This window comes from Tympanuchus pallidicinctus, unplaced genomic scaffold (genome assembly GCF_026119805.1).
Source record: "Tympanuchus pallidicinctus isolate F22 unplaced genomic scaffold, pur_lepc_1.0 scaffold5, whole genome shotgun sequence".
Lineage (NCBI taxonomy): Eukaryota > Metazoa > Chordata > Aves > Galliformes > Phasianidae > Tympanuchus > Tympanuchus pallidicinctus.
In genome coordinates, this window is record NW_026294769.1 from 32082099 (window position 1) to 32109876 (window position 27778).

A 27778-nucleotide genomic window follows, 5' to 3' on the forward strand; every position below is an offset into this window, starting at 1 on the left:
CAGGGCTCCCAGCTGAATTCCACCTGGACTTGCTGCTGTAACAATTTCCCCTCATTTTATAAATTCAAGCATTGGCTCCTTGTTTGCAATCATTGTTTGGCCATTTATTTATTTAACCAAATGAAAGTATGTCTCAGCATCCTCTGTGGTGAGAACTGCAGAAATACGGTACCTTTGCATCAAGTCCCTGCCCTCCTTTATCAGCAATATTTTCTCAAAAATTAATTATTTTAAGTATTTTGAACTAATTTGAGGAAGGCTGAAGTAGGACTGTTTGCAGAGAGAGCATCTGTCCTGCTTCATAAAGGAGCATGTTTGCTTCCTTAGGTTAGAACACTGTGAAGTCAGTTTCATTTTGAACAGCGAGCCAACTTCTCCCTCTTTTGAGTCATTCACACAGCAGAAAGGGAAATACAATCACCTGAAAAGAAATATGATGGCAAAAATATCATAGCACTACAATAATTACAAATCATTTAATTCATTAAGTGCTCCTCTTTACTCTTCGGACATTTGTACTGTTTCTGCACACACACTGCTCTGTCAGTCTCTCACTTGGCTCTTACTTTCTATACTCTGTATGCAAAATGCCCAGTGTAAAACCTTTTTTATTAGTTTGCCATTGGTTGGATTTTATTTAGTAAATAATAATTACTAAAACATCTTGCTGTTTTTCGTCACCAGGCTCCTGTTGTGCATTCCTGCTTTTTGTTGTTTAGGGAAAACTGTTTCTTTTTTAATATATAACTTTGGTGGAAACACTCACTTTTGAATGGAGCGACCTCCTCTTGAGTTGTTCTGCTGGCATAATATCAGAGGAATAAGGTAATTTTTGTCACCGCCAATTAAAAAGTTTTACGAAACAGGACTGTTATAAAACAATTAAACCTTGCAAATGCAGTAGTCTCTAGGAGGGAAACCCTGGAGGAAATTCTGCTTATTAAAATTGCAATTTTAGTTTCCATTAAAAAGGAGAATAAGACAATACAAGATGGGCTGGCAAGACAAATTATTTCTTAATGTCAGTTGAGCTTATTTCAAATGAGATAACATATCTACACCAGGTTGGGTTCAACACATTGTTGCCTCCTCAACTCATTTATCTAATTCAGTCATCTTGATTATAGCCTCGTGGACCTACATTTTCAGAGGAAGAATTTTGTAACAAACAACCTACACAACATGCTGATTACTGAACAGTTAATTCTAATTAACTTGGCTATGGCAAGAGAATTTTGATAAAGTCCTAGAATGCAAATACAGCTTGGCTACCCTGGCCAAATTTCTATAAAATAAAAACTCACAGCAGAGTCTCCAGATGAGACATCAGAGTGATAGGGATCTAATTTAAAGAAACAAATGAGAAAATTAAAATCACAAATAATTTATTCTTCTGTTAGAACTGATGGAGTACAGTTTTAAACAGCAACAAAGTACACAGTGGTGGAAAATTGGCACAGAACCTACAAGCATTTCATTCATAATAATGCTCCTCATGCTGTAACTGTTCAAAACTTAATGTGTATTTTTTAACAACCAACTTTAAGAAAATTGTTTTCCCTTAAAAAATGATGAAATAAATGAAAACCTCGTTTTCCGTCTCTATTGTCAGAGATGTCAGGAATATCTTTTCTTTTTTCTTTTTTTCTTTTTTTCTCTCCTCAACATCATCTCTAAGTGAAAAAATAAGGTTTTACTCCTGGGCTAATCTTAAGTTTTCTCATGTCTATAAAAAGTTGCCAGGAATTCTGAAGGCATGTATTCCTGCACAAAACAATATTCATTTATTTATCTGATATACAGTTGCAGGACAGTCCCCAAACCAATTTTTTTGTGTACTATGCTACTGATCAAGGTGCTGCCTCTATCTTGCATGCAACACTATAAGCGTTAATGCAGTTCAAAACAAAATTTGGCATTGACCTCACCAACAGGTTTTTATTTTTTATGTTATAAAACACCCCTTGGTCTCACGTTAACCAATAAGAAAAACGGACACGCACAAAAAATGCCCCCTTTTCTAAAGATATTAACTCCCAGTTAGGAAAGTTTAGATAGGTTTTACAAAGTCTTCTAGGCTAATTTGATACGTACAAATTATAAACTAAAGGTTAAAATACACTTACACAATACAGTCCTGTCCTCCATACTCTTTTTCAAATTCTTTGCATATTTAAGCCAGGTAAAATTAACACTTGTCATTTTCTTTGTTATTGCAATTATTAAGAGGGATTACAGCTCGCTTATGCAAAGCTGTGACAAAACACCTGATAAATACAACCCAAACGTTTATCCTGTTACCCAAAAAATGTTGCAGAAAATTGTCAAACTATGTTAGAAATAGTTTTTACAAAAACGCTTCACTCAGAAAAATTGGAAAGCTTAAAAAATTAATCTTTGCACAAGACTATATTATACTGTCCTCACTTATGCTCCCATTTAGATAACTGGGATTCTCATTCTTTGTACATGAACCTATCAGTGATGTACGATGCTCTCCATCTTTTTTCACTGTTATCTTTATTGTACACCATTTTGAGACTTACAGAATCAAGCACTTATCATGACCCTACCCATTTTTAACAGTAGATTTCTTATCCTGTCCAGCGAGTAGTGTACTGTCTTGCATATTCACCACATGAAAAACATAATATACAAAATATTGCTGCTGTAAAAAGTGTGCATATCCCCTTCCCCCTACAAAAAAAATCTGTGGAAAAAATATTAAATTCCCATAACCTTCATAAACATACAAAGCTGTTCGCACCTTTCAGTCTGTAACAGTCTATTTGATACACAGTTCACAACTCACTGCAAATTGCTATGTCACGTATTTTCTGTCCAATATTGCCACCTAGAGTAGAGACGTGAAACCAGCTTCTGAGAATCTACAGTCTTTTAACAATTAACCCATGAAGACCGTATACTGTAAAACAGCCACAAGATTTTTTCCAAAAACTAGATGGAATGGGAGGTTTTCATCTCAGGAAGATGTCCACAGTGCTGAGAAGACAATATGGCTGCTAATAGATATTGCCTACCGGAATGTGAATACTTTTCACTGTTGGTAATTTCCATACTGACCCTAAAAAGGAAATTCAAAATACATAATTAGGCCAGAAGGTATATTTCCTCGTATTAAAAGCTCAAATCAGAAGATCTTCCAAGCAAACTATGACATTAAAAGCTGAACACAAACAATAACAAATGACAAACCAAGTTGATGAGGACAGAGCTTCATTTCAGTTAAAATAATTTGTGTTTTAAGGCAACATGGCATCCATCTAAAGCCAGCAATCAAATCTGATCAGAATAGTATGACTTTGAGCTTAATACACTACTGTGAAATTTGCAGAACACTACAAAAAAACGGAAGACAGAAATTGCTGCCCACCTAGACTTCAAAATCTATTTTAAAAATTTAAGGTCACCTAAATTCAAGTAATTCAAACGGCCTGTTTTTGGTGACACTTAAAAATACTCATCTATCAAAAATCACAGAAAAAGAGTGATACATGTAGCTCAAAAACCAAGGAACAACCTGGTGAACACAACTAGAAAACTTATCTTACAAGAATCAATTATTATGTACATCCAGTTGACAAAATTAGCTGATTCTCTCTATTTCTTTTGGCAGAACATCACATAATGCAGAGAAGGCAGAAGTGAAAGCTTCTTTCCTACAAGCCTAACAGGATCCTTCACCATAGCATTCAAGGTCTGCAGAAACAAATATTGCACTACTGAAGTGGATGTCCTCCGTAAGCACAGTCTCAATGCTATTTCATGTTAAGTACCATCACAATATGGCAATACTTTCAATTTCATTTTTATGTTGCAATGTCAATTTTTCCATTGTAATATACCAATCAGTCAGGTCAGAACAGCCGCCAGAGGAGAATTTAAGCAGCGGAATTCCTCTGGGAATGGCGAGCACAGAACTGCAAGGAGGTCTTCTATAATTGAGTTTTCCTGTCAAACTTAGACTGCGCATACAGCATTCCTACAGAGAGATCTATCTGTTATCTGTTATCTCAGTTTCTAAGAAAGTTGGAGGAAACTCAGCAAAATGAACCTCAGTTCCCTTGACCCTACATGTGCCACAACCAAAGCATATTCATGCAGCTAACACTTTTCGTGAGGGAGTTACTGCTTTAGTGCGTAAGTACTTAGTTTATCTTTTAAATAATTAGGAAAAGTAACTGCATCTCTCAGCTACCCCATAGAAAGAGTTTGCCTGTTTCTTCTTCCTTGTCTTTTTCAGTTTCTGTAGGGAGGGAGCCAGCTGTCCTCCACTAGAAACGCAAGTATTTGGAGTTTATCTCACTTCCAAAGAAAGTTCTTAAGAATTCGATTCTTATTCTACTGACATATCAGGATTTTTTTAAACACTAAGATTTCAACTGGATCTTAAATATATTTTGCCAGCTCAATTCTATTTATGCCAAGGAAAATAATGCTGTGTGTTTCAATGACAATTCTGAGCTTTTTATATCGCAAAACTTTTATTTTTACAGTTGTGTATGTTCTATAGGAATAAAATCTACGTTTCATTCAACAGTAAGATAGCAGTTTTTTTACAAGAGTCCTCTGGTACAACTCCAGCCTAGAGTTTTGATGGGGTATTCTTGTTTGTTTTAAACTTATCCTAGCAGAGATGGGAAAGAAGCCAGTAATTTTCACATTACATTTTTCTCATGTATTCCTTTTTACTCTTTAGAGGAAACCTGTGCAAAAATAGTTTCCTACCTCCCCACACAGCTATACAAGTAAGACGGACTTTAGCTGTACACGAGAGGTGCTTCTACAGCTGCGAGGATTACCAGATTTGTATTTGTGGAAAAATCAATTGAACAATTCAGCACAAGATTAAGGGATTTAGAAACCTCAACTTTCAGATTTGTCATTTCATAATCAGCTATGAAACAGATGAACTTAATTTTTAAGGTCTCACTTTGCCAAACTGCCTTAAACTTTGCAAGCTCAAAAAAGAATAACTAGGTACACTTCTAGACAAACATTTCTGGATAACTCTACAATTAATAAATTCTTGAGAACTGTGCACACATGCCAGAGAGACTACATCCCTAAATTCATCAGTTAACATGTCACAAGAAACCAAAAGTATCCAGTGAATGTGTAAGAATCACAACTTTCTGACTGAGTGAAAGAATACCTGGTCATATCCGTAAGGCCTCTGCTGTGGTGGCTGTGGTGGCCCAGGCTGTGTGGGTCTGTATCCCCCATACTGCTGGCCTTGTCCTTGTGGATAATTGGGATACTGAGGTCCAGGGCCACCCTGCGAAGGGCCTGAAGAACATTAAAATGGAAAAAAGAAAAAAAAGGGAAAAAAAAATTAAGACTGCTTAAGGAATCAGGAAGAAAATGGTACAAGTATTGGGTTTTACAACTGAGCAAGGCTAAGAAGTATCTCTACCATGAAATCAGGTCTTCTGTCTAAAAGCATTATCAGGGACAACGCTTCTCTAATCCCAGAAAGCACCTTAGCTGACAATGCCTGTTGTGCTCCAACTATAGAAAATTTACAACTTTTTTTTTTTTTCTAATTACCAATGGATGCAGTTCCATACATAAGGTCTAGAGAAAAAGCAAGATGTGACAAACCATGAACAAGAGCACTCTCCATGATTTAGGGAGGCTCACTCTTCTCTTACTGTATGCTACTCCAGTTGGCAACTTCATTATGTGAGGAACAGCCAGATGAACAATTGCATTTAGTGTTTGGACTTTCTGAAGAGACCAGTAATGCTGTACTGCCATAAAGTCAGTTCTCACATCACAGCAAGCAATCATAAACGGGATGTGAGGAAAGCAAGTTACATGCATAAAATGTGTGATGTCACAACCGGTAAATGCTACTGTTGGAAGAAAAAAGGCACTGCCTACCTCCCTCTCCTCTCATCACCTTAACTTTACAAGAACAGGATAGAAAAGAACTTCAGCTCCAGCCTCTTTTGGCTGTAAAAGGAAGCAGCTCTTTTGTCAAGACAAACTTTCTGTCACTGCTCACAGGGACTAAGCCAGTCAATCAATGGAAGCTGTATGTTACTACCATCAGGCACTGAAGACATCTTTCAAAGAAAATTAAACTCATCCCCTTCTACCTTGGGAGATGTGATGTCCTGTATATTTCAGAGATACTAGATACTTCAACACCACCTGCTAAAAACTGGCAGACTCAAGAAGAGCTGTAACTCCAGAGAAGTATTTTAGAAAAAACTGGTGTTTTTTTGTGTTTTTTTTTAATCAGAAAAAACAAGTTCTGTTTTACCAAGATGACTCAGCACAAGAGAGAGAGGGCTGTTCAAGCTACAGGGACTGGACATTAAAACCACATCAGCCTGTAACTCTTTTGATAATTTCGGATCTATGAGACAATCAGAAAGATGACCTAGCAAAGACAAGTTCCTTAGCACATTACCATTCTCCTCAGGTCTCAAATCTCCTTGAACTACACAGCTTCTGCATTGAACAGTGGAAGAAAACCTTAAAGATTGATAATAACGACCGAGATCCTGCTTTATTTTTGCAAATTAGAAAGCAATTAAATATTAAATCGAGCAAGGGTATTACATCCTAAAAAGTGCTGTGTTCATCTGACAAATGAAGCTTGGCTTTTATTTATTCATGGTAATACTTTATGATTGAATTCTAAATATTCAGTAATAAATTCTACAAAATGAAGTGGAATCTTAATTTGGAGCTTCAGTGTCTATTTTTACTTATTAAAAAAAAAAAACTAAAAAAGCATGATTTTTGTGTTTACAAAAAAGTAGCTCCCACAGACCTCTTCATCCTTTTGTTCTAGTATCTCTTCACCTAAATTTTCAGAACATTCGACTTCTTTACTTAATCACAATAGAGAGCTAGATAGACTTTCTTTCTAATCTTCATTCTGTTCCTATAATAAGCTTAGCAGAATAAGTACACAAACATCATTTTGGAGCTATAATTTTTTCCATAACATTCAAAAGGAGGAAATTTTATAAATGTTAGAGGATCATCCTTAAAATTGTCTCAGTGTAATTGGATTTGGGGCAAACCTGGCATTTATCTACACAGTAGTCACCTATGGACTTCCACACATTCCCACAATGCCGGAAGTCTTTAGCACACAACCTACTAGAAAGCTAAAGTTAAAATATATGTGATTAGATTTCAGAGATCTCTTCCTAGATGTTGCATCTCTTAAGACAAATATGTACAGCAATAAGCAAAAACAAGAGCACTATTTTTAGTACTATCTGCTGTCTTACAGTTATCACAAACAGTGCACAAAAATCGCATACTACTACTTTAAGTTTCCTGTTTGGGTGTTCTCCTTGAATTCAAAGAATTCATCATTTAACTTGTGGCACATTTCTCACTCTTGCCATACATTACACAGTTTGCACAATTAGCACAAGCATTTGCAAGACAAATCCTTAAAAACATTATAGGTAGTGGTACTGCTCTTTTCTTTACTTGTGAGTACAAGAATTCCAATAGAATGATTCATCCATGTTGGATGAAATTTAAAAAGAGGTTTTGTTTGCTGTTTTTAAAGATTTTGTTGTAAATGCCAAGCCCAGAGATGAAGTGGTGCAAGTGGCCAACTCTGTGCCCTCTAGACTGTGTTCACCAAGAGGACAGAATAGAGAAGAACTTTTCTAAATTACAGACATTTCTGAAAATAGTATCTAGACATTGCTCAGCTTGCTGTGTAACCACTTTGTCCAATCTTGCCAACAGATCTACTTGCAAACAGATGCTGTCTCTACACTTTCTTCTTTTGCTCCATTGAAATTGAGAGCAAACAGCTTTCTTGCACAAGCCCGGCCTTTCAACGCAGTACAAACAACATGCAATAACATATGAAGACCTCTTAGTGCTATCTCTGATTTCTGCCTGCACCATCAGCTTCTTACCATAACCCTGCTGTTGTCCAGGATAGCCTTGTTGGCCTGGATATTGCTGCTGTTGTGGTGGATAACCCTGTTGTTGGGGTGGCCCTTGATATGCATCTTGCTGCTGACCATACTGTGAGTTTCCTGTAAGATTATTGTGAGAAAGAAGAAACAACTGAAGGTGCTTACTTTATTAAATATTTTTCCTTTTAAGATGCACAGCCAACAACACAAGAACAAAATGAAAATGCAATATTGATTTCAAAAACTGAACAAAACAAAGAAAACTCAAACCAAACAGAAGGAATTCGGCCAAACAAACTGCAGTTAAAGCCAATTTTGCAAAGTTGAACTGCAGCATTTTCAGCATCTCTGCCAAAGGAGCATTGCATTTACTGGAACATCACAGTCATAAGATCATGACTATACTAAATAAAATAAAAAAGACAAAATTAAGGACAGCTACAAGAGCACAGACTAGCTACACAAGATCAGCAAGCTGTTTCCTAACGGCACTATAATTACAGAAAATATATACACGCACAAAAAGATTTAGAACTGAACCAACAAATTTATGTTTAAATAAAAATTTCCATTGAGATTAAAAAAAAAAAAAAATCTCTGAAGTGTTTTAGTCATTTTACTGTTGTTAGAAATGGCAAATTATGGTTATATATTTTAGGTGTTTGCAAGAAATTATTCTGAATGCTTCGAGTTCCCTGCAATTCTCAAGACAGCCAGCAACTAGTATTCTACAAGAGCTTTGCATGGGTATAAGTTGTGTTGTGCAAGAATTTTTGTTCCCGTTGCGGGTGGGGGAGGAAAGGGAATGTATGTGCGTATGTGTGTGAAGGTATATAGATACCTCCTTCGTAGTAATGTTGTGAGGAATCCTCATAAGGCCTATCGTAGCCTTGTTCAGGATACGACGGTTGCTGATAACCGTAATCATTATGACCTACATCAATTCGACAAGAGACAGGAAGAAACGTTAATGGCCTCTGAGTGAAAACCCTAAGAATATTTCATTTCTCAGAAAAATGAAAAAAATTTCAACTGGATATACATGAAAAATATTTTTCAATTGTATTAGCTAAAGTTTTATTAAGATGATTTTCTTTCATATTGAATTAACATGTGACAGGAAAAAAAAGCTTAAAGCAGTAGTTTTAGCAACATCACAGCAAAGGATGATCTTAACCTTCTGCTAATTCTTGTTGGGGAAAAAAAAAGTACTTCATCTTTCACTCAAAAAGGGAAAAAAAAAAGCATTTAGGCCTTTCACATGTAAATAACCTGAATTAAATTAGAATGAACAAAGAAAGCAATTATCATACTTTGTCTAACACCTGTTCTGCTGATCTCCAATTCGAAAGCATATGCTAAAAGCAGTGTGAAATAAAACAAATAAAGCTCAATGAAGTTATGAATTACAGTCTATATTAAACTTTGCTTTGAAGTGACAGAAAAATAACATTCTCAACGTCGACGTTTCCCTACAAACGTAATTTCTACAAGCCTTAGTGAACCTTTCCTCTTCCTCCAGTCCTGAGCAGAATCATTACAAATGTACTTTTCAATTCAGAGACAGTAGGTATCTCCAATCGTGAAACCAATACATGCAGTCAGCATCTCACTTGTTTGCTGTAGGAGTAAGTACATCTTACAGATGAAAAAAACATACCGAGTTGCTACTCTGGTCAAGAAATGAAGCTGAAATTTTGTTTAAACTCTGAATAAAATTAGATCAGGTAGCTAGTATAGGAGGAAACAGTATAGTGGTCTTTGTAATTAATTCTGGAAGTGTACAACACTTCATAGACGTAACCTAATAAAATACACAATCATTAACACAAGCTTTATTATACAATGTATTTCAATAGAAGTGTGATAAAGAGGTAGCGATAAAGAAAGAATCTTTAGAAGGAATAATTCTCAGTAATTTCCTCTGTGCTGCCACAGATCTGTCAGTGGTAATTTCCAATTGCCTTCACTATAGTAAATATACTGTAATCATTTAAAGTTCACGTTTATAACATGCAAGTTCAAAAATGAAAGCTTAATAATTATGAATTATGCACACTGTAAGAAAACTTTACACATATATCTCCAAAAAAACCACATGTAAACTTATATAAGCATGGCTTGTTGTATCTCAAAATTAATTTAACAGAAATGAAAATTCGGATAACTAACTTGTGCCCTTTTATTTGCAATGAGCAATGGCTTTAACAATTACACTGCTTAGCTTTGTGTATGTTTTTTTTTTAAAAGACATTAACATCTACCACATTCCTTGAACTTCTTACAAAAGCATTATGTACCACACACAATTCTCACAGTAGTCATGACTCAACATTTTTGTTCTCCCAGTCTCTGTCAGTCTAAGAACAGGTCAATTGTAACTTTTCTAACTTATAACACAATACAATAGCCTTCAGCATTCTAAATTCCACGAGGTAGGAGGACAGATTTATGCAATTCAAAGTTTTGGTCTTGCCTTGAAAGCTCTGGGGGGGGGGACTTCTAAGGAGGATTCACAATTACAAGATCCTCAGGGCAGGGACCATTCCATTCCTTTGTGAAAATTACACTGAAGGCCCAGACCAATAGAACAAGAACGCAAGTGCGACATGAAAACTAAGCACTAAGTTAAAAAATAGAATATTTATAGAAAAAAAAAACACATTTCTTAAGCAGCAAGTTCTTCCATTTGAGTAGAATCTTTATTAAAAGGATATCACCCCCTCTTTTATTTGTAATGAAGTTATGCCTTAATTCATCTCAATTATACTAGACATACTAAAGAGCCCTCCTTTTAGATACACCAATTACAGATTTTTTACTTTGAAATACTAAACTGTTGTTATAGTTTCAAATGGGAGTATTACAAATTACATACTCTAAACTTCAAAATTGACTACTCATAGTAACTTAAACTGTATAAACGATTCTGAATTTGGAAGCTTTTGTAAATGTGAGGTACGATATTCCATTACTACTTATGCCCCACTCCCTAATTGTGGGCATATCTGCATTAATATTGGGCAGGTATAGAAAATGGGAAAGTCAACATTTATGAGAGATTACCATCAGGGTAATATTGCTGGTTCATGCCTTCTGGAGGACCTTGTCCACCATGACTGTATTGGTCCCCATAATAGTCTTCCTGGCCTGAGTACTGCTGTGGTGGGCCTGAAAAACCACAACCAGTCAATACGTAAATAACTTGTTTTCTCTATTATAAAGCCTACTATTTTCTGATTTTACTATGAGAAATATTTCTCAAATGTACTCCCCACCCATATCCTTGCATTTCAGACAACATATGTAATCTCTGTGACTTAAAAAAAAAACAAAAAACAAAAAACACATCTCTATATAATTTTACACACACAAGCATACAGTCGTTCGGCTGCATCAGATTGAGCACACATACACCAAACTTCAGTTCTGAGATCATTTTAGGAACACATGTATAATAGCACCAAGCATTAAAAATAAAGATATTCTTTTTCTAAAAGGACTGGGGAGAAAGAAAAAAAAAAAAGGAAAAAAAGGAAAAAAAAGTAGAAAAAGAAAAAAGCAAGGCTGCAGAACACTGTTCCTTTTTTGTAACCGAGCAAATTCAGAAACAGGTAGGTACTTGGCTCTTTTTCTCCTATCATCTTAATATTGAAACAGTATCTGAATCAGCATGAGATGCATATGTTTAGATACTTTCTGTCAGAAAGAAAACAAAAGAAACACTTGTATTCAAGTTAAGTTGTGATACCAGTAACCTGTTGCTACAAGAAACAAAAAAAAAAAGAGTCTGCAAAGTCTGTAACTGGAACACCCAATGATTTCACTGAGATTTGGTGTAAGCAAGAAAGTGATTTAAAATAATTTCAAAGATGGATATTTAAAATCGATGTAAGAACACTGAAGTGAAGTCCTACCTTGTTGTGGCGGTCTGTATGGAGGAATCTGTCTCTGACCCATCATGTGATTGCCTTGGTTAACTTGGCCCATCATTCCCATAGGTGGTTGCTGCCCCTGGTAATGCTGGCCACCAGCTTGTGGCATATTGTATTGCTGGGAAGGAGGCTGCTGGTGCATCATTGGACCTATAAAAGAAAAGTAACAAGTGTGTCTTCTGTAACTCCACCATAAAAAGCAGATCAGAAGTCTCTATCTTCAGTTCTTTCATGCAGATTGATTGTTTCTGCACCTATGCAAATGTACACAATGAATTCAGCAACTAAGTTATGAAAGAGAACTCACACTATGTAGGACTGCTTTCTAGATGTCTTTTTTGAACTACAGACACAGTTTTGCTCATAGACAAATAACTGAAATGTTCTTCACTTTTCTATGTTTGTTTAAAAAAGAATCTGCAAAGAAAATGTATATTACCACCTGATGGTGAAACCTCAACAAGTTGTGGAAACATTATTTAACATTATGAACTCCTTGGGGCATAGTTTTAATACACGTGTAGTTGTTGTTATAGCCCATTAACAAATCACCTACCTGTTATCACAAAATAAACAATTTTATTAAGCCTGTAAAGACAAACGACTTGCATGACTAAGTCAGACAATATGCAAAAAGACCCACAGGAACATGTGCTCTGACCACCACACAATAGTCCCACATAGCCTAGTATGAAAATCTTTCAGTACCAAGCTTCTGAAAATTTCTATGAGCCACAGAAAAAGAACAGAGATCAAGTACTGCCTATGTTTTATCAACCAAGAAAAACTGGTTAAGGCTGAACTTGTAGTCATGTTAATGAGTAATGAAAACAGACAGTTAAAGAGTGACCTACTGACACAATATTGCAAATGAAAATGATGACCAAGCCATTTCATATGAATGTAGGTTATACTGATAAAACCTCTAACAAAGAATAGCTTCTTCACTTCCTCAGAAGAGTTATTTCAGTATTAAAATATGAGAAGAGTTGTGACAAGGAGCTAAAAATTTTTAAACAATCTACTTTTATAATATATCAACTGAAAAAAAGCACATTGCACACTGTAATTACACACAAAGAAGAGAAAGTAATTGGTCTCACTGAAAAAAAAAAAATCAAAACAAATCAAAATATCAGACCAGAACAACCACACTTTGTCTCCATTCCAAGAGAAAAAGGCTGCCATCTACTTGTACTGTATGCTAGTTTCTGCCATTGCATTTCTTTTTTATTATTTCTGTTATGAACACGGTGCTAGAGCACTAGTAAGTCCTACGTTAGACCTAAGTGCTACAGAACTAACTAGGTCCTCTCCATGTGGGGTTACAAGAGAAAGTTAAGCCAAATTAATGGTATGAATTCAAAGTGTGTTAGTTAAAGCCATTGAACCCCTGTGTGGAATCTCTCAGTGATAAGTGAAGTGGCCTTAGTTCTGTTAAGCTTAATTTTCCTCTGAAGATAAATACTGGCCACTCTTAAAATGATCTTGTTCTGCTTCTACTCTTCAGGATGACAGTTTCCATGTTCTGATTTTAAAGTTTAAAAAAAAAAGAAAAAAGGTTTATATTTGGATACTATAATTATTTTTCACTTAAAAATAAGTTTCATTTTGATTTTCTGAATAAGGAGGTAATTTAGATCATTCCGTTTCACTGCTTTTCTGCTTAGAGATACTGAGAAAGATGAGGCACCCTTTAAAAAAATAAAAAGTTCCTGCCATGATATTCCTAGATCAAGAAAGCTTGTTAATTAACAATATTAATATTAGTCACAATACAATGTGATAAAATGTGTTGGGTCCCCATGGTGCAATGTAGAGGTTTTCTGTTTGCTTTTTAAATTAGAACTTCATTAACGCTTTGTAGAGCCACAATGAGAATTCACTGCCCTGTATCAGACTGTGTGTTGTGTTAATAACTGAGCGCCTGGCTTCCTTCCAGTTTGGTTCACAACTCCCTCTCACTACGAAGATAGCTAGGAGAACAACCACGGTCTCCATCATCTCACACACCAGAAACATTTTATGTAGAAGTTTTGAGGGGCGGGGGGATTTTGAATTTGCTTTTTCTTTCGGAAAGACCTAAAATGAAGCTATATTTATTCATCATACAATGCTTATATGGCACAATTGTAACTAAGAGAACCCCTTCACAAAGCTTAAGTTAAAAGCCTAAGATCATCAGTTCACGATCTAAACATAACTATCATGACTATTAACTTCAGGGAGACAAAATATCTTATTTGCACAGAGCCCAAAGAGAGTGCAAGAAAATACTGTATAGAGCTTCCACTGTGAATATGCAGGAACAGGGACTGACTATGGACTTTCCAGGAAACTAACTTGGCAGTAAAACCTCAAAGAACTACAATGTTTCTGTATATTAAAGACATCGCCTTCACATGCTAATACACTGGAAACTTTCTTTGGAAAAAAAAAGCCTGAATACAAAGATAAAAGGAAATAATAATATTGCAGGGTCTGTGAAGAATGTGGCTAATTTGAAAAACACCAAATACAGATCTATATCACGCGTATAGAGTGAGTGAATGTATAAGGGAAGTCAGACAAAAGGTGGAAACCCAACTATTCCTTGTAAAATTTAATTTAAAAATTTAATCAAAAATAGTTTACGTTATCACGCTGGCCTAGTGGTTGGCACCCCTGAATGCAGCAAGGGGGTTGAAACTGGATGATCACTGTGGTCCTTTTCAATTCAGGCCATTCTATGATTCTGCGATTCTAAGATGCTGCTCAGCTCAAATAGCCTTCTGCACCTACCCATAAAAAACCTGTTCCTGTTCCAGACACTGTTTCGTAAGAAGGACTGATATACAACAAAGAGAAGGTATGACCATTTAAGTAAAAATAGGTTGGTTCCAGATCTTTTTAAAAATCATGCTAATCTTGGGGCAATTTCCTGACAAGAAACTACCTAAGGAATCCAACAACGTAGCTGTTGGACACACAAAGCAGATAGAGAGAAAAAGCAAAGTGGGCCCTAGATAAACCTAATAAATTTAGGAAATGCACTGAGGATGAATGAGATGCTCAAAAGTTTAGCAGTTTAAAATGTCTACTTAGCCTTGTCTTCTGCTGAAACACGACAACTGATGGCAAATGCTACAAGGGGGCAAGAATAACTGCTAGCATAGTTGAAAATTCTGGAGGAGAAGCAGAAAAATGAGAATCTACACTCCAATGACTCCGTGTTCCAATTCAACAGCTAAAGGAAAGGCTGGCTGTAACAGAAAAGTAAAACAAGCTGTTGTTTCTCTAGTCTTCAAAACTAAACACTTTTTGTTGCTAAAAAGTGTCTCTTCTTATAGCATCAATAAAGCTACTGGATGCTCTCATCCAGAGTATTAACAAAAAACACCATGCCAGGAGCTAAATCTCACCTTGGAGTCCACTGCTGGACAAACAAAACGTAAACCTAGCAATGCAGCAGCACTCAGCAAAATTTTGTTTGTTGTCACTGTTTTCCTTTAGGATTAAAAAAAAATATTACAGTAATTACTTGCTTTAAAACATATATGTTGATAATTCTTGCAAAAGTGAGGTGAGGAAATCTAGCAAAGGGCAAATTTAACTTTAATTTTTCTCAAGATTATTGACAGTCTAGTTTTTCTATGCCATAGGATAGTTTTTGCTACTCCTAATAATAGGCTGCAATTAAAGGCAATGGAAACTTCTCCACACTTGCTTTCTCCACGAAATTTTTCCTAAACTGAACCATTATTTCAGATGTCATTTAAGGCAAATAAAAAAGACAAAAATGTTAAAAAAAAAAAAAAAAATCCACTAGTTACCACTGTTGCCTTTCATGTCTCTTAAGGAACAAACATGATAGAACTGTGACATTTGTTTGTCTTCTTTTATTTTTCATGATAGGAGAACTGCAGTGTCATCCACAGCTAGACAAGCTACAAAGCCAGCTATAGCACACCAGCACTTCAGAATTTAGAAGCAATTTTCTTTTTCCTGAATACCTTACATGTCCAAAACTTTATGATTGTCCTGCTTACTTGATGGCACCTGTACAGCTACTGTAAAGCAGTTCAGGTACTGAAACAAACATACTTTTCTTCCATGGGAATGAACAGGCAGCAAGAAATTAATAAAAGATCATCAACCTCACAAAAGATTTTATCCTGATCTGTTATACCCTGGATATGTTTCTATTTCAGATAATACTGATGTTCCCATCCTTCTGTTCCTTTCACTCTACGGTCAATGAAAGGAGATACAGGATTCCACACCAGCCTAGTCAGCTGTCTCTGTGATCCATTCATATTTGTTTGTAATACAAAGAGCTCTGAAACTTCATAGAATTTTCCTAAAGTCACATCAATGAAATTGTCATTAAAAATGTCTCAGCATCAGACTACACAACTGGTCTTCTGCAAGTAACTGAGTCAACACAACATTCTCATGTAGGGTTCAGCTGTTAAAAGGAAACCAGTCTTGCTCCCTCACCCCAAGCAATGTATAATGCTTATTAAATAATACCTGAAGGAGTCTGACACTTGCTTCAAGTTCTTCTTGCATGGGAACAGGATATAGCAAGATGATACGAGAAACAACAATAAGAAACAACAATTCTGAGATTGTCAAACTATTACTTCGTTGGTCCTTACTCTTAAAGCATTTGAGATATGAATCTATGACTGTGAAAGATCTTTTCAATATAAATAAAAGGAATTTCCATATTACAGAATCACACAGAATCACAGAATGGCCAGGGTTGGAAGGGACCTCAAGGATCATCAAGCTCCAACCCCCTGCCACATGCAGGGCCAACAACCTCCACATTTAGTACTTGACCAGGCTGTCCAAGGCCCCATCCAGTCTGGCCTTGAACACCTCCAGGGACAGGGCATCCACAGCTTCTCTGGGCAGCCTGTTCCAGCACCTCACCACTCTCTCTGTAAAGAATTTCCCCCTGACATCCTACCTAAATCTTCTCTCCCTCAACTTAAAACCATTTCCCCTTGTCCTGCAATTATCAACCCTTTCAAAGAGTTGATTCCCCTTCTGTTTGTAGGCTCCCTTTAGGTACTGAAAAGCTGCAATGAGGTCACCCCGCAGCCTTCTTTTCTGCTGAACAAGCCCAGCTCCCTCAGCCTGTCTTTGTAGGGAGGTGCTCCAGCCCCCTGATAATCTTTGCTGTTCTCCTCTGGACCCCTTCCAACAGCTCCCTGTCTTTCCTGTACTGGGGGCTCCAGACCTGGACACAGTACTTCAGATGGGGCCTCACAAGAGCAGAGTAGAGGGGGATAATCACCTCCCTGTTCCTGCTGGCCACCCCTCTTCCTCCCTTGTGAAAAGTCAAAAATTGACAAGAGTTAAAGAATTGCATTCAACATAAGTAGCTTCCCATACAGAAGCAAAAATGCATTTACAAAAAAGAAGCTTCCCCCTAGTCAATCAGCTCTTGTTGCTTCTTGTCCTTTCTGAAAGGGTAGCCAATATTTAATGTGGATGTCCCAGGCTGCTACAGCAGCTTTCTGAATAAGTCACCCACAGAATATTCTGCTTCTTAAGTGCAAAATGACTAAAACTCTATTGTAAGTAGACTGACCACATATGTGAAACTTTTTCTCATTTAACACATTTCTATGGCTAACATTTTATAAAGCTAGTGAAAATCAATAGAGTAGACCAAAAGAAAATCCCACAATGGCTTCTGTACTAAGTATTCAATTCCTTAATTAGCACTTCTTTATGCTTTTTCCTACTAACCGTGTATTTCTCAAAATGTGTACATGCAGTAAGATGTTTTGCTAATAGCTACACAAAAAACATTATGTTAAGAACACTGAAAAGTTAGATCAAATCTTTTCATGCATCTTCTATTATATGATAGCAGGCTTTTTTTCTACAAGTCCTGTCCTCATTCAGTAACAGATATTATTCACTGAAAAGCTATTCAATACTTTCTTTCCTCCTAATTGCTCAGCGTGAGATGCCATGCCAATTCAAACTCTGAAGACAGAGTTACAAATTTACTCATGGGCTTTCTTATAGTATTAATAACTAAAATGCCTAAATCTTCATAATGAAAATACTTTCACGACACTCCAGTGAAATCAGATGCTGTTATAATCTCACCATTCAACTCAGTCCTTAACAGATCAGGAATCCATACAGGGAAAAACTATGGTCAAAAATATCTACTAATTTCTAATAGCCAACTTGACATGCTAAGATTTTATCTTCTGGAATATTTAGCATTATATTGAGTTAGCGTTGTTGTTAACTGACAGAACCAGTAGAATGTCTTATTTTCAACAGAAAAGAAGCAAAATGTGATTATGAGTTCACAAATGCTTCTTAGCAGCAATACCAAAGTTCAGAAAATTTTGCCTCATTTCTGCTTCTGAATGGCAGCATGCAGTCCTAATGAAGAAATCAGGAAGTCTCAATCCACTTACTAACTTGCAGGGGAACTGTTAGGTTGCAGCTTTAACTGGTGATTGAGCACCCAGGCACAGGGAGCACACTGCTGGCACCTGTGCTCCGCATGTGACCAGAAGGGATGGACCCAGAGTGGAGCCAGGCTGCACTCATATAAGAGCCAGCCACTGAAGGGAAAGCAGCTCTTGTACCTGGGATACTTCCTAAGAAGGAGTTGTGCACTAGAGAGATCCTTCACTAGTTGCGTGAGTTTAACTCTTCTTTCTGCATACTGACATGCACGTGCTATAACACACATAAAACAATACATGACTGCTGCCTACCTGCAGATACTGTGCCTGGTATCACCAAGAACCTACCAGAAGCACTTTTGATTCTTTGTGAGCAGAATGTACCTTTTGCTTTAATCGCATCCCAATGCATTTCCTAACTGCTCATTCACTTAAATCAGAAGCCTGCAGTGACTGCATTTGGCTGAGTCCCTGTGCTTAGCCAGACTGGACCTTGGCCACCTACTTTTTTTATTACTATCTCACCACTCATAACAGACTTGCCTGCCATTTTTTTCCTCCTGTCTAGGAGCCATAAGAGAGGGAAAATACAAAAATGCTTCCACTAATTTGCCACAAAATCTCAGAACAAATACGACAATTAAGAGAAGAAGATAGAGAAAAGGGTTAAGTAAACTTGTCTAGGAATATTCCTGTATCAAAAAACTTAACAACCAGTACATTACAAGCATCCACAACTTCAGACAGAAGAGTATTTTCTCGCTGTTATTTGAAATTTGACTGATTTAGAACAGTATTTTCATTGAAACAGCAAAACAAACTTCCTGTTAAATTATCCTCCATTACTAATGAACCAGTTTCAAAGCCTTGCCCCAAAGCAAGGGGGCTGGACAAGCTGATCATTAAAGGTCTCTTCCAACACAAACCATTTCATGGTTTACACAATAAATGCTCTACTTATTAATGTTTTTTGTTTAACATTAATATTTTAAAGAATGAGTTTTTCACCCCACTCTCCTAAATGACTCTCCATTTCTGTTGAGCTTCCACAAAAATTACAGCCTTAACTAAGATGTAAAACCATGAGCCTAAACAGACAGAAGGACCTCTTGTGACTTTATGCGCAGGCAATAATATCAGCTCATGTTCTAACAAGATGTTTTGCTCTTCTTCTTGAACCTATAATTTGGTTAGACGCTGCTTTATTCCCAAAAGCCACTTCAGTGTTATTATTCGTTCAGAACAGAAATCTTTTAAGTATTTTTCTGCTTAACTTCTAATGAGCAACTTCCATGTTTGATAGAGTACTGAAAATACAACAGAGGAATATTACGAGGAAGAGTAAAGAGCACAGTTTTGAGAAGGAATAATCACTAGTCCTAAACTGTAAGACAGTCACACAAAGTAAGTTTTTTTTCTGTGGAGCAACTTAGTTGATGGCTCCTTCACAAAAACAGCTGCATATTTATTGCTAACGCTCTGCAACTAAGAAATTTCAACAGAATATGCAGGGCTTTTATAAAGCATCCTACAATGGTTACAAAACGACTCCATTGTGTATTGCATAGAATACACAGGTAACTTGAGAGTTGAGAATAAAAAATATTCACACTCATAATGGTTTCCTCTGCTATGTACCTACCTTTTTTTGGTTTACTGTTAAAATTTAAGAAAAATGCCAGTAAGAATGTGGGCAACAGAAGATTTATCAGACTTCCCACTTTCACTACTGGTAAGAAAGCTGCAGAAATAGCTGGTTTAGCTTGACTCATTTTTGGTTTCATATCATCTTCATCTTTCCTCTGTTTTGAACCTCTCAGTGACGTAATGACCAAACAGATCAGTGCAAATTGCTCTATTTGTACACCTCAGAAAGAAATGGCATCTATGTAAGAAAGTGGAGCCTATATCTCCAATAAAACCATATTGTGAGAAGAACCTGTATCACTGGAGTATTTTTTTTTCCTCCAAATGACTAGAAAGAGAATCCTAAAAATAGGAAAAAATGTTCTACAGCATCAGGAGACAAAAAAACCCAAATCATAGACTTCAGCTAATAAGTCTGTGTAAACTCATACAGATTAAAAAGGGAAAACAACACACAAAACCCAAACCCAACTTGCTGTAAGCAGAAGTCTTGCTTCTGCAAGATGTCTTCTATTGGGTTGTATGTCTAGATTCAGTGTAGAAACAAATGAACAGCTAAGCAGAAAATACCTCTTTTTTGCTGACTTGAAGACATTCATATAAATAAGCAGTATATATAGATTTTAATAATTTGGTCTGCTGTGACTCTAATACAATATTTTAGTTCGGTGATGTCTTTGCACTTCACCAAGGAGCATACCGTCAACAGTTTCTGCTATGTAAATATCCTAGATACAAAATTAGTTTTGAATTTTACTATATACACAAGGACATCTTCTGAAAACAGAACCAGGAACAATCCTCTACACTCTACTGAATTTTATTTCTTACAACTAACAGATACTCTGAGCCAAAACAGCATGCAGGAAAGAACAAAGATTAATTAGGTACAAAAATGTGAAGACTTGAATTTTTCACTTTGCCCAAGAGACTGAAGAGCACAGATATATTTTTATCAACTCAAACAATAACAACAGTTAGAAGTGTAAAGTCTGGGAAAGTTAAACCGTAGTTCAAATTTACAAGCTGTGAAAACAGATTTAAGCCCATCTCACAAAACACCAGAAAACAGTGTCTGCAAATATAAAAATTCATCGGCACATTGGAGAATAGAAATGTAGAGTCCTAAAAGATGGGACATGCATTTAGGGAAGGAAATCTACAAGAGAAGTTCTGTTAAGAAAAGTCTGAGTGAGAAGGTACTTTTTGGTAGAAGCAAACAAGCACCTCATTTACCTTGGTTTGGTTGCATGTTCATGTTTGGTCTGGGCCCATAGTTGCCCATCGGCTGTCCCTGGCTCATGGTCATCTGATTCTGCACTGGCATACTCTGTGAGGATGGCACTGAGTGATTATAGCCGCCCATCGACCCGTGGCTACTTGAAGGCATGTTCATGGAACTGTTTGTCATATTGAGTTGGTTAGGTCCAGGTCCTTGCATAGGCATATGGTTAGGTCCTTCAAAAAGAAAAGCAGGGGGAGAAAAAGGGTTCTGTATTAAGCACTATACAACAGACAAATGCAGTCACACCAAATTACAAAATTAAAATAAAGCCATTAAATACAACACGTTTAAGAATGTTTATCCTCTTGCACTTTCAAGACACCTTGCTGAAATAAACAAGCAAGCTTATTTTATCAAGGAAAGTGAAAAGAGTAATAAAGGTTTACTGCTCCTGCAAAACAAGATAAGCAGAGATTGCTGAATTGTACAAAGACAGATCCACCACAAACGCAGGAAAGTCAGTAAATGAAATGATAACCATGACAAAGAACAACAGTCAGCAATACTGTCCATCAATACTGTCTAACTGTGTTACACAGACAACAGAGAGGGAGGAGATCATGGCAAACCATGTGATCATCGCGCTGAAGTAAAGCTAAGGTGAAAAAAAGCTCCAGACTGTGGTAACAAGCAACTATGACAGGACTGCAAGAAGACTTCTTCCTCTGTTATAATTTCCTAAGGAAAGGAAGACGCAGGATTAGTGTCAGAAAGTAAGGGCATGGAAATGGTTTTGCTTTTGTTTTTTAAATTTCTTCTTAAAGGAAGAAATTGTCTACAGCAGATACTAGAGAGCTCACCAAGTACACAGTAGAATATGTTTTTGAAAAACAGTAATACAGGAAGTGGAACAGGGAAGACAGAAAGAGAGAAGTTGTTGAGCACATAAACCAGCCCCTTAGGGAAATTATTTTACACTTAATGTCTAGGGCAGCATCAAAACAGAAAAAAGCACTCAAGAAGCAGTGGGCAGAGGCAGTATCAGCATGTGTATTTTCTGGGATCAAAACCAGAATTTTGTTAATGTGGAGCTAGAGGAAAAGGACAGAGGTAAAGCTAAGATAATAGTATGGAAAAAACCTTGCAAATGATAAAGAAGAACGTATTTGAGAAATCACTGCCAATACACTTCAGTAGGTTCTCCTGCATATAAGGACACAACAGTTATTTTTTCTCAATGAAATATGAAGAACATGAAAAGAGGAATATGAATGAATGAGACAAGAAGTGCCTATCTGTCATTAAAGTAACTGCTTTAAATACTTTACTAATTAGATCCCGTGTTAAAACTAAAGTTAGTGGAATAAGTATCTTACCTAACTGATACTGAAGTTAACTCTCAAATGCTAATAGATAGCATCTTAGTCCTGAGACTAAGCTGTAAGTGCATTTGAGACTACATTTGTAGGAAGCAAAGAAGAATTTGGAAGAACTTGCTGGAGACATACAAGCAAGTATTATTCAGGAAAGATACCTACACTGTCAAGGTAAAGGTCACAGAACCTTACAGCTCGTCTTATCTTTCAACTTTTTACTTATCAAACAAACTGAAGAAATCAGGGAGAAAATTTGACATCAGCAAGAACATTTTTATCACCTCCTTCCAAATCCATGCCCTACCCTTAGTCTGCATCATAAATTCAATGAACAGAATTCTTCACACAAGGTTGTTTTGGTTTCTTTTTTTCCAGATAAAACCTATCATCTGTCACAGGTACAGATGCATCGAATTCCACTACAGGCTGAAAAAGGCTTGTCTTGACTGTCTTCACCAGTAAGAGGATACAGACACTTATCTGTCAAGGGAAGCAATTAAGGGTCTCAACAGTACTTCAGGCTCTTTATTAGCCAGAACACAAATGTAAGAAAAATCACCCTTTGCCCTTCAGGTAATGGGAGAGGTCTGTGGCAGAACTTTTCAGCAGTTCATGCACTGTTACTAGAGAGCTCTTTTAATCATCCCATCAGTCCTTCCACTCATACTTAGTCCTCTGGAAGCACCTACTTGGATGAGGCCTACCAGAAATCCTTAGCTAGCAATTTTAAAAGCCTAAAATTTATTTCTTCCAGGCAACTTGTGATTTTTGACCCTGGATTCTCATGTCTTGCACTGAACTCCTTCAGGACAGATAATCTCTTCAGTTATTTAAAATTTTGTATCTGACTTCTATCATAAAGCATCTTATGCAATCTTACACTAAGTGCCCTATAAAGAGAAAGCAAATGTATACATCGAATAAATAATTGCAAATATGTGTCTACAAAATACAGGAAGACTTGCAAACAGACAAACTAGTAAACACTAAAGGAAAAACAACATTCAGATATCCACTTAATGAGATGATTCTCCTTCCCCTTCTCCAGAGTGTAACTATGAAGCAATTTTAGCATGCTTTCCCAATATTCGAGATGCCCTCATCCTAAGCTGTTTATCTTCACATCCTCAGAGACAACCTTAAACACAGATGGGAAAGAAAAGACATTCAAAAAAGGTATATGTTGGGAAGAAAGGCTAAATTAAAGCTTAGTTGGAAACTGTTTTTAAGCATTTGTCTAGGTGAATACCCAAACAAATCTATTTACCTTTCACATATCTTCATAAGCACTCTTTTCTTATTCTATCTAATTACAAAATATGTGTGTTTAAGGAGTGACTTTCTTCCCCTGTGGCTCTGCAGTGAAGTCATTATGCTCACATTGTGACTTAGTAATCCTTCTCCTTGGAAAAGATCATTATAATAACAATAATATGATTACACTAGAGGGTCAAAGAGACTGATTTGTGAGAAGCAATGCTATTCTCCATGGGAGCTGATGGTTCTTAGATGGATAGAAGACTCCTCAACCATAATATCTCTGCCCTATTTAAGGAGCTAGCATATATTGTTCTTTCTACTTCCAAGCACAAACAATGACCAACACATACAATGCAACTGACTTCACCTCTAGATCTTCTATTATTCACTTCTTTCACAAGATCTTTTGATGCTATTTAGCTACTCTTTTTACAAAAGCTGCCACTATCAGGATCCATTTTATCAAGATTTGAACATAAATTAGAAACCATAGCTATCTTTATATTTTTAGCTAAAGTTTTGCATAGTTATAAGCTGTGTTGACTGTCATGGACCTTATCCTTGTGACCAGTGAGAGGTGAATATACAAAGATCCTTTGACAGCACTTTCCTTTCCTGGAAGAATCAATACCCTGAAGAGCTTTCGTATGAAAAGTTCCTCTGTGCAAAAAAATAAAAGGGGTCCTGAACAAAAGCAATCCGGGGAATGTAATTTTAAGTTGAAAGCCAACTCTCACCGAAGAGGCAGTATGGCTTTATGAGTGGAAATTCTGGAAAACAGCCTCTCTCTATATTCTCTATAAAGAAGCATGCTTTTTCCAGGACTCCCTCCTTTCTGATCTGACTGCTGAAGGGAATAGTTAGCCCAAAGCCAGTACTGGCAGACATAATGTGGAATTTTATCATCTTGTTTCACTGCTTTGTTTTTGACTTCTCAAGCACTTTTTATTACAAAACAGGATGGCATAAAAAAGACTTAAAATTTACACCTAGAACAATAATCTGGAGGCTGTTTCTTTACAAATCCCTTACCGTTCAACATGTCTTCAATAATAAAGAACACAGAGGATTAGTGGCAACTGGTGACTTTCTGTACGAAAGTGAACTAATTATTTTTTTCCCTTGTATTTACGGAGTGAGTTTTGAACGTGGGTAAAAAGAATCTATTTTATTATTATCTAATTATTTAGTTGTGATGATTTCACATTATCTTTTTATGGAAGGATTTGCATTCACTCAGCCACAGGCCAATACCTTTCCCCGGTAAGCCTTCTAAAGCCAGCTGTACTGCATGGTTTCAAACAGACTAAATTTAGCCAGTTCTGTTCATCAGAGGAATGCTGTGTGTCAGCTACATCAAAGCCCAAGGGCAGCCTGATAAACACTGAATACAGGTCACGTAGCTCTGTAGCTAACAAACTCTAAGAGAGCTCGTACTCGGGGGCATTCAAAGCAGTTTTGTCATCAACAATCTAGTATCCCCTGAGCCCCCATGTCGTTCCAGTTGCTAAGCAACGCTGGTGTTAATGTCTTAGAGGAGAAAAACTTACCAGGCATCTGGCCGTTCATCTGGTTCTGCATGTGTGGCGCAGGAGGGCCCCCACCTACCAGTCCATCTGAAGACATGTTGTGCGAGCGCGGGGGTGGAGGGGGGCCGCTCTGACTCATCCCTCCTGGACCCATAGGCATATTCTGTGTGGGTGGCTGGAAGGAGACAGTTTAGTCAAACAAGAGAAGCAGTTAGGCTGACAAATACATTCTATGTACATATGGCACGGTAGTTGCCTATATCGCTAAGCGGCGTATGAAAAAGCACTGAAAAGCGTTCCTTGCTTTTTCCAGTACGTTTAATTCAGTATTAATTTGGGCAAAACCTTTAGCATAGCCATCCATTTTACATGAACTATTGCAAGCGGGCAGCACCACGGTACCTTCGAGCATTGCTTTAAAATAAATAAAAACCAAATCAATGCCTCATTAAAAAATTATATCTGAACAGCCTAAGACTGCTAGAATTAGTCCTTCCCACACAAAGCTTTCCCTCGAAGCAGCGTTTGCTCAACAGAAAAATAATTCTCCCATTACAATTCCCTCCTATCAACAATTTGTTGCTGTTAACAGACCTTGCACCAGGACAAAGCAGGTACAACCAGAGATGAAAGCCTCTGAATGCTCATAGACGAGCAGAAATTTGCACCTGGGTGTGGTAAAATGCTTGAGATCTCTTCTCCTCTCTCCCCTGAAGCACTGAAGGCCTAGTTCATAATTTTGTGCCAAACACCCCCTACAGACTGGAAGCACATTAGTGCTGGCCTCCAAAGGTCCAGAGACAGCTGCCTAGAAAGGATGTTTTTGGCAAATTTCCTAATGAAATTGTGAGGAAAATAACTGAATAACCTTGAGAGTTCAAAGAGGGAGAGCAAGAAAAACAACAAATACAAGGGGGAATTTACTATTAGGTTCTACACTCGGCAGTGTAAGGAGGCACAGAAACTGCCAGTAGACAGTTTCGTTTTCCTATTAAAATCTCCTGTGAGACTGCACTATTCTCCTCATGCACCTTAGCCAAATGCTTCCAGGGGAACAAAAATTATCCGAGTCAGTGAAAACACTGGCCCCTGGCTTTTGAGCACCCTGTCTGAAGTTTATGCAAAACTCCTTCCCGTAAGACAATGATGGGAGGATTTTCCCCCAATTCACTTCAAAGAAAGAACCAGAAAGAGAAAATAAATCCTTACTTAGTACAGCCCCACTTATCACTAAACCTACGCATAAGGATGTTCATAATGACAAAGCATATTATGTTAAAAAGAGCAACTCTTTACACCTGAGTGTAAAGCAGGACCTGTTTTTTTGATTTGGAAATGGCAAATCTGCAGTAAGAGCACTAAGTAGGAGGATTCAGATCTCTCTGCTGACAGCAAGAGGACTGAGGGAATAGCAAGGAGCTGCATCAGGGAAGGGTCAGGTTGGGGGTTAGGAAAAGGTTCTGCACCTGGAGGATGGTGGGCACGGCCCTAAGCTGCTGGAAGTCAAGGAGCATTTGGACAGCACCTTCAGAAATATGATCTGAATTTTGGGTGGTCCTGTGTGGAGTCAGGGGATGGCTCAATGATCCTTGTAGGTCCCTTCCAACGTGAGATTTTGTATGGCTCTAATACACATGCATTACAGAGACATGTAGTCACTTCCTGGAGACAGGAAAGGAGGGAACAGCGCTAATTTATTCCCTCAACATTTCTTCAAATACCTCAAGCAAGTATTATTTTCCCTGCAATATTTTTAAAAATACCTCAGGAAATCAAAGAAAGGCTTTTCTGAGGAGGAGGAAGGAAGAAGATGAAGAAAAATGTAAATAAGTACATAGGTTGCTCTGAAAGTAATGCCTCCTATTTACTTCCATGGAAACTACAATAACTACAAACAGCACAATAACATTCTTGACAGAGCAAATCCTCAGCTACGAAACACTGTTTTTCGACAGTCATCACTAATAGTCCTCCATTTTTGCCAGTGATGAACAGGAGCCCGCATGCCTTGCACGTAAAAATCTACACCAGTGGAGGTGACCCACTGTTTCATAGTTGGTGTTGTTGGTGTATGATGGTGTTGTTGATAGGAAAACGTTGCCCATAGGCCCTGGTTTTATTGTTTTGCAAGAGAAAGTCTGTCTTCTTCTGTGGCCTGACTCCGTAAGTATGAGCCTTCAGCTCAGGTTGGTCAGAGTTGACGGTTTGCTCGGGTTCCAGGAAATATAGAAAGATTGCTCCTTTCCTACCCCAGAAGACAGAGAACATCACTTTACAGACTTATGGCTGCGTCTTCAACATTTTCTTCAGTGGGGAATTCACATCTCATCACTCCATGGCCTGCTGTTTTGACTCCAGCTCACAGTGGTGACACTACATCTCATCTCACGGTAATGTGATGTGATCCACAAACAGTGATCTTCAGCCTTGCATTGGCTCAACAG

At 37.3% G+C, this 27778-nt stretch overlaps 1 protein-coding gene across 4 annotated transcripts in view; it reads right to left on the reverse strand.

Moving 5' to 3' along the window:
* Positions 1-1368: 1368 nt before the first annotated feature.
* SS18 (SS18 subunit of BAF chromatin remodeling complex) overlaps positions 1369-27778 on the reverse strand; it is a 42037-nt gene continuing 15627 nt past the window's right edge. For 2 of the 4 annotated variants that reach the window (XM_052704463.1, XM_052704467.1), the window contains 8 exons: positions 25356-25509; positions 21181-21402; positions 11849-12016; positions 10998-11102; positions 8773-8865; positions 7929-8051; positions 5177-5310; positions 1369-3085 (listed from right to left, as the gene is read on the reverse strand). In XM_052704463.1, coding sequence (XP_052560423.1) covers positions 3059-3085; positions 5177-5310; positions 7929-8051; positions 8773-8865; positions 10998-11102; positions 11849-12016; positions 21181-21402; positions 25356-25509 — 1026 coding nt within the window. In that variant the 3' untranslated portion in view covers positions 1369-3058. The remainder of the gene's footprint in view (positions 3086-5176; positions 5311-7928; positions 8052-8772; positions 8866-10997; positions 11103-11848; positions 12017-21180; positions 21403-25355; positions 25510-27778) is intronic. The other 2 variants (XM_052704464.1, XM_052704465.1) reach the window with 2 other exon arrangements.